At 39.9% G+C, this 12,828-nt stretch overlaps 1 protein-coding gene across 1 annotated transcript in view; it reads left to right on the forward strand.

The window, feature by feature from the left end:
- syt19 (synaptotagmin XIX) overlaps positions 1-12,828 on the forward strand; it is a 109,566-nt gene that overhangs the window by 2,547 nt on the left and 94,191 nt on the right. The window contains exon 3 of the mRNA XM_072591761.1: positions 4,382-5,328. Coding sequence (XP_072447862.1) covers positions 5,294-5,328 — 35 coding nt within the window. The 5' untranslated portion in view covers positions 4,382-5,293. The remainder of the gene's footprint in view (positions 1-4,381; positions 5,329-12,828) is intronic.

Here is a 12,828-nt window from a genome sequence, read left to right on the forward strand (position 1 = left end):
AAACACTTAGGTGTGTCAAAGAAACAGACATGTGCAGTAGAGGTAGAAAAACTTAAATTACAATTGAGGAAAATGGAGTTAGAGGATAAAGGGAGAGAGAGGGAAAAAGAGAGAGAAGGTTCTTAGCTGAGCAAAGACAGAAAGGAAAAAGAAAGAAAAAAAAAGAAGGTTCTTAGCTGAGCAAAAAGGGAGAGAATTTGAACTTGAGAAGTTACGACTTAATCAGCAAAGTCAAGTTAACAGGATGGAGATTAAAAGAGAAAGTAGTTTTATGTACAAATATGTCAAAATGTTGCCACATTTTGATGAGAAAGGTGTTGAAGCCTTCTTTATTTCATTGAAAAATTGGTTTGGCAGATGGAGTAGTCCGAGGATTTGTGGGTAATGCTAGTTCAAACTAAACTGGTAGGCAGTGCTGGTGAAGTATTTGCCACGCTGTCAGTTCAGGAGTCAAGAGATTATGAAGAGATTAAACAGGCTATTTTAAGTGCTTATGAATTGGTACCAGAAGCATGTAGATAGCAGTTCAGAAACATAAAGAAGGAACCAGGTCAAACTTATGTTGAGTTCAAAAGAATTAAACATAGTCATTTTAATAGATGGATGCATGCTTTAAAAATAGATAAGACCATTGAGAGTCTAATGGAGATTATTCTGCTGGAGGAGTTTAAAAACTCACTTCCAGAGATGGTAAGAATTCATGCAGAGGAACAGAAAGTTCAGGAAGTGAGAAGGGCAGCAGAATTAACAGATGAATACACGTTGCTGCATAAGACAAGCTTCTGGCCAGAATTTCATCCTGTGAGGGATAGAAGTTGGGAGAAGAGGAGTTCCTACAGTATGAAACAAAGAGTAGAGAACAGTGGTAAGAGTTTATCACAGGATAAAGAAGCCCAAGAGGGTGGAAAGTTAAAAGGCTTCAGGAGTGGGACACAGAAAATTACAGAATTACAGAATTTCTGAAACCGGTGGTTTCAGAAGGGCACTGGAAAAAGGTGTTTTCGCTGCCAGAAGGTGGGACAAGTAAAATCGCAGTGCTGGCCATTAAAGAAAGGCACTGTGGGAAAAGATGTGGTAAAAGAAGCTAAGCCAATGGCATTAGTGAAGGTAGTAAAGGAGACCCCAAGAAGATCCAAGGAGCTGCAGGAGAGTGCACAGCCTAGGCAGAGGCTGGATATGGAGTTAGTACCTGATCTCTACAAAGAACTTTCCTCTGTGGATAAAGTTTACTCAGAAAGAACAGGGGGAGAAGGACAAGAAGTTATAATCTTGAGATATACAGATATACTACCAGTCGCTGGTAGTAAGGGATGAGCAAATATGCAATCTTTCTGATCTGTTACCCAAGAGTGTGGTAATTTGTGGGATAGATGGACAGAAACGTAGCGTTCCCCTCTGTAAGACCAGGTTGGAGTGCCAACTTAAGAGTGGGGAAGTTACAGTGGGAGTGATTGACAGTGTCAGTTCCAGGAATTCAGTTTGTTCTTGGGAATGATTTGGCAGGATCCAAGGTGAGAGTGGCACTCCTTGTTATGGAGAAGCTCAAGGAAGACCAAGAAACTGAGGAGTTAAAACAGAAATGTCCTGGTATTCTCCCAGCCTGTGGTAACGAGACTCCACAATCATAAGTCACAGCAAGAAGCAAAAAGTACAGAGAAAGATGAAGGAGTTGAGGTTCAGTTAGCGGACGCCTGTTTGACATAACAGTGCAGGAAAAACCTGAACAGGCAGCGGGTCAGACAGAAGTGTTTAGTCTGAAAGGCTGAGGAACTTCAACAGCAAGACAAGACAATAAAAGATATATATGTGGGTGCATACTCCAAAAAGGAGGCAGAGAATATTATGAGGGTTATTATCTGAAAGATAGAATCCTAAGGCGGAAATGGTGACCACAGCAGGTTAGTGCAGAGGAGAAATGGGCCAAAGTGCATTTGATTGTGTTGCTGGTAGCATACAGACAGGAGGTGTTGTATGGTAGCACCTGTAGGAGGTCACCTCGGGGTACAAAAGGCTCAGAGTAAGGTACAAAAACATTTTTATTGGCCTGGAATGCACAAGGATGTGGCTAACTTTTGCCAAATGTGTCATACATGTCAAATGGTAGGTAAGCCACTGGCGGTAATAAAGCCAGCGCCTCTGTTGCCAATTCCTACATGTGAAGAACCTTTCATGTGAGTTATAATTGACTGTGTACCTCCCCTCCCGAGAACTAAAAGTGGGAACCAGTATTTGTTAACCATAATGGATGTGTCTACCAGATTTCTGGAGGCAATTCCATTATGGAGTATCAAGGCAAAAAAGGTGGTAGGTCTACCCAGAGAGACTTAGTCGGACCAAATGTCAAATTTAACTGCTTGGATGTTTAAAGAGGTAATGGATAGTTTAGGTATATAGCACTTTAAATCTAGTGCGTACTATCCTGAATCCCAGGGAGTTTTAAAAAGGTGGTATCAGACCTTGAAGACCATGTTGAGAGCATACTGTCAGGATTACCTGAATGATTGGGATAAAGGTATCCCATTCATATTGTTTGCCATTAGATGATACCCCAAACAAATCTACTCAGTTCACTCTCTTCGAGTTAATATTCGGGAATGAAGTGAGAGGTTCTTTAATATTAAGTAAAGAAAAATTGAAAGGACCAAAGTAGGAGATCTCACATTTGGATTATGTATTGGAGGTGAGGGAGAGATTAAATAGAATAGGTGAGTTAGCTAAACATCTTCTAAAGAGGGCACAGTATAGAATGAAGCAGGTGGCAGATAAAAGCTCTGAGACATGGGTGTTTTCCCGAGGGGATGACGTGTTAGTACTGTTACTAGTGATGAGCGATCCCTTCAAGGCCAGGTTTAGTGGTCCCTATGAAATTGAGAAAAAGTTGAGTCAGGTGAACTATCTATTAAAGATGACTGATAGAAAGAAAAGGTATTGAATATGGCATGTGAACATGTTGAAACTGTATTATATCAGAGAGAAAGAACTGGTGTTAATTACTGACCTGCAGAGTAAGGATTCAAATCCAGATGCCTCAAAACAGATTAAAAAATGAAGAAGCCCTATCTGTCTCAGGAGCATGGAACGCAATTGAAAGATTTGTTACTGCTGTATAATGACATATCTAAGAACCAGATTGGGTGGACTAATGCTATTGTACATGAAGTAAACGTAGGGATTACTGCTTCAATAAGACAACACCCCTATCAGCTTAATCTTTTCAAAGCCAGACGATCCAGATATAGGTGGAGGTCATCATTGAACCAAGCCAGAATGAGTGGAGTTCACCGATCGTCTTAGTTCCCAAACCAGACGGGATTCAACAATTCTGTGTGGATTATCGGAAAGTCAATGCCGGTACAAAATCGGACTCATATCCAATGCATGGTTACTGGCAGGTACCATTATCAGAGATGGCAAAAGAAATATCCACGTTTGTACCCCCAAGTGGGCTATATCAGTTTAGAGTGATGCCATTTGGAATGAAGAACCCACCTGTCACATTCCAAAGACTCGTGAACACAGTTGTGGCTGGGTTGACGAACTGTGCAGTCTATTTGGACAATGTTGTGATCTTTCTACGTCCTGGAAAGAACACATGGTACAGTTTGCAGGGCTCCTTGAACGACTACAAGAAGCAAAACTGGAGATAAATAAAACTGAATTCGCAAAAGTAGAGGTGATGTTCCTGGGACATAATATCGATCCTCAAAGGTTGACCCCACAGAACACAAAGACGGAGGCCATTGAGGAATTTCCATGACTAACCTTGAAGAAAGAGGTGCTTCGATTCTTGGGACTCAGCTGATTCTATCGGATGTTTGTTCCAAACTTCAGCAGTGTCGTGGCACCTTTAATCAATTTGCTGAAGAAGAACACAAAGCTTCAGTGGACAGAACAATGCCAGGAGGCATTCGACCATTTAAAATCAATATTAACCACCAAACCGGTGTGAGCTACTTCAAACTTTTCAAAACCTTTTAAAGTCGCCATCGTTGCTAGTGACATAGGAGTTGGAGATGTACTCCTACAGGAAGATGAGGATGGGATTGAACTGCCAGTTGGTTACTTTTCAAAGAAGATCAACACCCACCAGAGAAAATACTCCACAATCGAAAAAGAACGATTGAGTTTAATAGTGGCCTTACAACATTTTAATGTGTATGTCACAAACATTGTGTCAGAGATGGTTCACAATCCTCTTACATTTTCAGATGCTTTAAAGACAAGAATATGAGACTATTTTGTTGGAGTGTTATGTTACAGACTTTTAATTTAAAAATCATACATGTTACTGGTCATAAGAATGTAACCACAGATGTGTTATCGCGTAATTATCTGATAAAGTTTAGGTGATATTTGTATTTATTTGGTGTTTTATATATAGGTATATGGGAAGAAGTTAAGGTGAACTTCTATTAATCTGTGGGGGATCCAAGATGGCAGTGATCTAGGTAGATCACGTAGCAGAGCTACACACCACAGTACAAGCCCAACGCAGACCATTGCAATATCCTGGGACTCTGGGAAGGTCGTGGAATCCCAGGAAGCTGTTAAAAATCAACTTATCTTGGTCCTCGCCATCCAGGTATGCCGAAGAAGGGAGGAGGAGCATCTGAGGCCAGGCCCGCGGCCCAGCCTGCAGGATCCTCAGACTTAATATCCTACCAGGCCCCGGTGAAGGACCTCGTAATATTTCACGAGGTATTGGGTAAGCAGATAGAGGAGAAGCTGGCCCCGATCTTTATCGTGCTGCAGAAGCATGAACAGCAGCTGAGAGACCTAGAGACAAGGACAGATGAGTTGGAACACAGATTCGCAGTGGTGGAAGCTGATACTGGTTCCTCCAAAGATAGGATCCAAACCCTGGAGTCACAGGTCCGTCAGTTGCTTGACCAAGTTGATGACAGGGGCAGGAGAAAACATATTCAGATCATCAGTCTTGTCAGAGAGTAAGGAAGGTGAGCGTCCAGTGGAATTTATTGAGGACTGGTTGCCGAAATTCCTTAACTTGGAGGCTTGAATGAGAGGCTTGAAGATTAAGAGGGCTCACCGGGTCACGGCGCAGAGATCAGGTCTGGATCATCGTCCTTGTCCTATCTTAGTGCAGTTTCATCATTACAGAGATAAGGAGAGAATCGGGGAAGCTTCCAGAATTCAGGGGATGGATCCAAAGGCCCTAGTTTACAGGACTTGTTCGCGGCGGTGATCCAGAAAAGGAAATCCTATGACAGCATCAAGAGAAGACTGACGGAGCTCAGGATCCAGTACTCTCCGATGATGCTTCAGATCACCTGAGATGGATTTGTACATCTCTTTGACACATCAGAAAAGGTAAGAGACTTTGTGGACAAACTAACTTAATCCTGAACAATTTACTATGTATAAATAGTAGTATTGTTTGGGTATATCTCTGTTGCTCTTAAAAAAAAAGAGCAAGTCCGGGGGGTCGGCGCTTTCTTTTCCTTTTTTTTGTTGGTAATAATCTGGTCTAAACTATGTTTAGCAGTGATTGAGATGTGTACTTTCAATTTCTAAGTTAAGTTATATTAAAGGATGGGTGGGGTGCTTACCCTTTTTTCTCAAAGTTTCTTTATTCACATTGTTATTCTATGGTGTATTTTTATTTCTTTTCTGCTTGTGTTTGCAGTGCGGCTCTAGCCAGGAGGAGGGAAAATGTTTGGGATGGCTAGATGCCTACTTATGGGCAGTTTATGCCCAGTTCAGGTATTTAAGTGCCTAGGCTGCAGTATTGGCAGCGGGATGGGAAGGTGGGTTGCAGGATGTGTAGATGACCCCTTTGGGCAGGGGGTGAGTTCCCCTATGCAGCGCAGTTGGCGCTTTATATGTTGGTTTGTTTTTTGGTTTTTGTTGTATGTAATCTTTGACAGCTTTGTAGGTTTGTTAACTGTAGTAGTTTTAGTTTATGTAGTTTTTATGTTCGATGGATCTTGCAACACTAAGGTCGGCAGTTTATAGTTTGAGTTCCTCCTGACTGGAATCTAAATGTTACTGCAGAAGGTTATGGCTAATGATTTGATTAAATGGTGTTTCTGAAACATCAAGGGGAGTCACTCACCAAGAGGTAGAAGGTACTTTCAAGTCTTAGAAAGAAAACGATGGATATTACTTTGTTACAGGAGACACACTTGGATGACAGGGAGCATCTGAAACTACAGCAGAATAGCTTTGATGGGGTTTACTTTTCATCCTTTGAGACCAGAAGTAGGGGTGTGGCTATATTGATTAGGAGGAATTTCCCATTCAAGTTACTCGAGTGTGTTAAAGACACACACAGGAGATTTGTAATTCTCAAAACCCTGATAAACGGGGAAGAATATGGTGTTTTAAATGTTTATTGACCTCTGGCCCATCCCCTCAAATTTCTGGTAGATGCATTCTCCAAATTGATCAGTCTCGAGTTCCGGCATACCATTATAGGGGGAGATTTTATTGTCTCGTGGATCCCACAGCAGACAGATTGCCCAAAGGCTCCCTGATATCCTTTGTATAAACTAAACAATTAGTGGATCTGTGTGTGGAGTTAGGGTCGGTGGATGTCTAGAGGCGTCTCTGCCCTATAGGCAGGGATTTAACGTTTTTTTCCAATCCACATAGATATCACATCAAGATTGATTTTTTTCTGACCCCCGGTGGCTACCCTGGACTTGGTGGCATCCTGTACGATTGGTAATATTACCATCTCCAATCACGCTCCAGTGTACCTGTGGGTTAAGATTAAGGACACTATAGTGGCCCTGAGGCGCTGGCGAATGGATCCCTTTAGCCTTAAGGATAATAAGTTTGTGGAGTACCTTTCTAGGGAATTTAGGGCATTCCTAGATATTAATTCAGGCTCGCTTAGTAGCCTGTCCATCCTTTGGGAAACTGCCAAAGCCTGTGCCAGTGGCTTAGTTATTTCTTCATCTGCCAGTAGAAAACGGCAGAAAGGCGAGCAGCAACATCTCCTCAAAGACAGCCGAGAAGGCTTACTTTGACAGGCCCTCATTTACTTTTACTTTTTTTGGTGTTCTTTCTTTGTATTGTTTTGAATTGTATTATTTTGTATTTGTTGTAATATTTAAAAAAATCTATTTTTCAGTAAAAGTATATTTTTTAAAATGTTATCTGTAAGTTAGGTAATGTATTTAAAGAATAGATAAGAATGAAGCTATCTTTTCACTATGATGATTCACTTTTTCTTAAGGGGAAGGTGTTATGAGGATGTGGTTGTACTGTACCCTTAAAAAAGTTAAAAGCTAGCAAAACTACCTGACAGCACCAAGTATTCTGAACAAGATACAATGTAACCTTTTGTTCCAGCAGCTACTGTTGCTGATTGCCTGGAGATAAAAAACACAAATTTGAATTAGGCCAATCAGTTTAAATTACACCCTGAAAAATACCAAACTCCAGTCAAGTTTGAATTTAGTATATTGACAATATTAAAAGCCAATGACACAATCCGATGCTTTGGGGGTATAAGACGGGGAAAAATTGAACAGTTGGGGAAGAACTGCCAAAGACCAACAGCTCTCTTAAAGGTACCTTTATCGATCAATGACCTGTGAAACAGAAATTCCTAATGAGAAGAAAATCTATGGAGGAAGATGTCAAGAAAAGATTTGATAGCTGCCTGGTTTTAAAATTTGAATTTTTGGTAAATTGTAATTGAGGGTTTCTTGGACTAGTATTATAGATAGGGAAAGTAAAAGATAGGTTAGACGAAGGAGTTGTAAATAGTTGTTAGTTAATTATTCTCTGTTATACTTTAAAAAATAAAGTTGTTAATTTTTTCTTTAAATATTGATCTTTGGGATAGTTCTTGGTCTCTTGAACTTTCAGAGATTACAGCACGAGATAAATCTTTTTTGTGTTGCTGGTTTTAAATTAAACAGGGGGGTTTACCTGTGACGTAACACCATTGACCTGAAAAGTTATTGAAATTGTCATTTTAAATACCGTTGCTACATCAGCAAATCAAACATGAGAATTCTGTGGCATATGTCCAACTACCTAACTCCCCAAATTCACTCTCTTATAATCTACAAAGCGCAAGTCAGGAGTTGAATACTTTCCACATGCTTGAATGACTGTGTTTCAGACAATCAAGAAGCTCAAAAGAACACAACAACTTTTTTAATTATACCCCAACCTCCTTAAATGTTCGTTTCCTCCATTACTGACAGACAGTGGCAGTGGCAGTGGGTGGCACAGTGGTTAACACTGCTGCCTCACAGTGCCAGAGACCCGGGTTCAACTCCCGCCTCAGGCGACTGACTGTGTGGAGTTTGCACATTCTCCTTGTGTTTGCATGGGTTTCCTCCAGGTGCTCCGGTTTCCTCCCACAGTCCAAAAAAAATGTGCAGATTAGGTGAATTGGCCATGCTAAATTGCCCGTAGTGTTAGGTGAAGGGGTAAATGTACGGGAATGGGTCTGGGTGTGTTACGTTTCGGTGGGTTGGTGTGGACTTGTTGGGTCGAAGGGCCTGTTTCCACACTGTAAGTAATCTAATCTAAAGTTAAATCTAATATGTGTTATTTGAAAAATGTTCTGCAGCAATTCACCATGGTTCCTTCTAAAGCCACCATCTCTACCACCTGGATGAACAAAGTAACCAGATCTTTGAGAACACCATAACTTTGAAGGTCCCCTCCAATTACACTCCCCCCTGATTTGGAACTGTTATTGACACTGAGTCAAAACTCTTCAGAACAGCACCGTTGGTGAACATATTGAAGATGGACCTACAATGGTTTAAAAAAAAGAGGCTACAGTCACTTCAGTAGCAATTAGGAATCAGCAATAAATGTCGAACTTGCTACTCACGCTCAAGCTCCTTAATGAAACAGAGCTCTTTAAAACTTTGCATTTCTCTGAAGGTGTAATGCTGAAAAATGAGTGCAATACCTGATGTAAAGGGTCAGCATAACATATCGCTTTTGTACACTATTCATTTACTGTTAAAGGTAGGGGTCCCATATGCTTTTTAAAAAGAGTTCTCAGCTCTTCTGCCACTTTCACAGATTATGTATGTGCACCCTCAGATCTCTCTTTCTACATCCCTATAAAATTATTTAATTCATATAGCCTTTACTCTCATTTCCTCACAAAATGTGTCATTTCATACTTCATAATTTTTTTTAAAAATCAGTTATGGGAAGTGGATGGCACTGGCAGTGTCAGTATTTATTGACCATGCTCAGTTGCCCTTGAGAAGGTGCTGGTGAGCTGCTTTCTTGAACCACTGCAGGCCATTTGGCGTCAGCACACCACAATACCCTTTGTGAGAACATGTTAAAATTTGGACCCAGTGATGCTGATTAGGATTGTGAATAGTTTGGAGAGGAACTTGCAGGTGGTTGTGCTTCTATGCCTGCTGCCATTGTCCTTCGAGATGGAAGTGGTTATGGCTTGGAATGCTGTCATAGACACCTTGGTGAATTTACACAATGTGCCTTTAGGTGGCATGCACAAATGAGCAGTAGGTGTGCACCTACTGAGTGGCAGAGAAAGTGAATGTTTGTGGATATAGTGGTTATCAAGCAACTGCTTTGTCCTGGGTGGTATCAAGCATCTTGAATCTGAATTCATCCAGACAAATAGGGAGTATGCCATCACACCTCTGACTTGTAGTCTTGTAGATGGTGGACAGGTTTTGGGGAGCTAGAAGTGAATTTCTTGATGCAGGATTCCTCGCGTATGACTTGTTGTTGTAGCCACGGTATTTATATAGCTAGTCAAATTCAGTTTCTGCCAATGGTAGCCTCCAGGATATTAGTCGTGGAGGTTTCAGTGATGGTAAATTGAATGTGAAGGAGCAATGGTTAGATTCTCTTGTTGGAGATGGTCAACTCAATTCATTTGAATATGGACTACTTCAGTATTTGAGGTGTTGCAAATGATGCTGAACATTGTGCAGTCATCAGCAAATATTTCTACCTCTGACTTTATAGAAGGAAAGACATTGGTGAAGCAACTGGAGATGTACCCCGAAGACATCTGTCATGCATCTGCCCATTTCACCTATTCCTGCTGTCCTAAAGATGACTACTACATTTTTAAAGTTTGATATCATTCACAATCTTTGAAATTATGGCTATATAATCAAGCCCAGCTTATTATAGAATAGTGAACAGAATACTGGCATCTGAAGAATGTTGCTGAAAATTTCCATGCAGTATGTTATCCCCATGAAAACAACAACTTTTGAATATAGATTAATTTTCCAATGACTGACAGAAAGAACTGAAGATAAAGTTTCATGATTTGAACTTTTACTGTAATAATTTTTTATGAAATTGAAAGAAAAAACGTACATTATGGCAAAAGTCAGTGGCAAACTAAGGATTGGGAAAGTTTTAAAAGTAAACCAAAGATGACCAGAAAAAATGAGGGAGAAATTAATACAATAAATATCACTGGAGAAAATGTACAAGAGAATTTCATGAAGCTGAAGATTGATAAGTCTTATGGACCTGATGGGATATATCTAGTGATTTAGAGCAAGTAACTATAGAGACAGTGTTTGCATTGCTAGCAATCTTCCAAAAATCCTTTGATTTGGGAGAAGTCCCAGAAATTTGGGAAACTGCCAATTATTCAAAAAGGGAGAGTGTTGATTCAGAAAAGGTATCTACAGGCCAATTAATTTAATATCAGTCATTGGAACAATGTTAGAGTTAAAGGATGTAATTGCAGAAATAAAAAATATAATCAAGTAGAGTAATCCAGAACCTCAGGCTAATTCTCCGGGAACATAAGTTCAAGTCCAGCCATGGGAGGTGGTGAAATTTGTAAAACTAGCCCAGTAGAGATCATGTAATCATTGTCAATTGTAATTTTAAAAAACTGGTTCACTAATGTGCTTTATGGGAGGAAACCTGCCATCCTTACCTGGTTTGGCCTACATGTGCCCCCAGAGCAGGAAAATCAATATTTCGGGCAAAAGCCCTTCATCAGGAATGGGCTTTTGCCCAAAACGTTGATTTTCCTGCTCCTCGGATGCTGACTGACCTGCTGTGCTTTTCCAGCGCCACTCTAATCTTTACTCTAATCTTCAGCATCTGCAGTACCCACTTCTGCCTACATGTGCCTCCAGACCCATGGTAATGTGACTGACTCATATCTGCCTTCGGGGAAATTAGGGATGGGCAATAAATGCTTGCCGAGCCAGTAATGCCCATCCCAAGAATGATTTTAAAAATGACTTGGATGACAGAGTGAATGTACAATCACTAATTTTATGGATGATCTAAAATAAGTTGGAAGAGGTGACAGAGGAATATAGTCAGGTCATGTGAGTGGATAAAAATCTTGGAAAATGGAAGATAATGTGGGAAAATGCAGTTATGCACTTTGACAAGAGGAATAGAGGAGTTGATTATTATTTAAGTGATGAGAGACTGCAGAAAGTAGCAGCACAGAGAAGTTCGTCAGTCCTGTGTAATGAATCATAAACAACTAGCATTCATGTTCAGGGTGATAGGGAAGGCAAATGGAATATTGGTCTTATATCACAAGGAATGGAACATAAATATAGAAAGTCGTGATAAAACTATGTAAGCACTAACCAGACCTTGCCTGGAATACTGTGAACAGTTTCACTGGCCTTATTTAAAGAAAGATATATCATTGGAAGCAGTCCAGAGAAGATATACTAGATTGATCCAGTCATGGAGGGATTTTCACATGTGGCGATATCCGCTAAGTAAAGATTATATTCATTGGAGTTTAGAAGTGACCTTTTTGCTGAGGGAACTTTCCAGATTAGTTGTGGCAAAGTTGTTTTCCCCGTGGAAGAATCTTGGACCAGAGGGCATAATGTCAGAATATGGAGTCGTCCATTTAAGACAGAGAGGAATTTATTCACTCAGAGCTAATGAATTTGTGTAATTCTTTACTGCAGAGGGCCGTTGAGACTGATCATTAACGTTATTCAAAGCTGAATAGATGGATGTTTAATCAGTAAGGAAATCATGGGTGTTTGAAATAAGGAAACAACTCAAGACAAGGACTATTAGATCAGCCACAATCTTATTGAATGGCAGAGCAGACTTAATAGCCTACTTCTGCTCCTATATGTTATGCTCTTAAACTAAAATCAACCATAAATGAAATATATTTTTACAGGCTATGAATACACAAAATTTGATTTCGTATTAGTCAACTAACATGAGTAACATACGTTTTAGAATTCCTTGTTATGCTCACTGCGTTTCGGGCAGATGTGTACCATTACAAGAACAAGTCCCAAGTACTCCCATCTCACCAGCAGACTCCCTGAGAAAGTTGAAATGTCTAAGTTGGAAGTCATTGTCCTGAGCCTAAGTCTTCCAATCCAACATGCATCAGGAAGGCTTACCTTGGCAACCCCTTGCTATTTAAAATTTTGTAAGTCCTGTTATTTATTTCCTGTACTTTTGAACAATAAATCAACTTCTAGAAGCATCCTACTTGGCCTTTAACATCAAAACAGTTCCCCCATTGATGACCTTGACTGGAAATAAAATAGTAACAAAGATTAATAAGATATTTTAAATGTGTGTGGAATCTGTAATTATTTTAAAAATGTTTGAAACGAATTTTAAGAGTTTACTTCAATTGTAATGGATAAGAAATTGATCTCAAACACAAATAAAAAACATGAATAAATAGTATCATATTGGTACAAGCACATACAATGTAATTTTCTAGTGATTGATTGATTCACAAAAATCATCCCAAGAGAGAGGAAAGTCTTTCCATTGTTGCACCTACTAACTTCTTTTATTAATTGATTATACTCTCATGACCAATATTTTTATCAATTGGATTTCACCTTTTTTACAGTA

The sequence above is a fragment of the Chiloscyllium punctatum genome, chromosome 22 (genome assembly GCF_047496795.1).
Source record: "Chiloscyllium punctatum isolate Juve2018m chromosome 22, sChiPun1.3, whole genome shotgun sequence".
NCBI classification, from domain to species: Eukaryota; Metazoa; Chordata; class Chondrichthyes; order Orectolobiformes; family Hemiscylliidae; genus Chiloscyllium; species Chiloscyllium punctatum.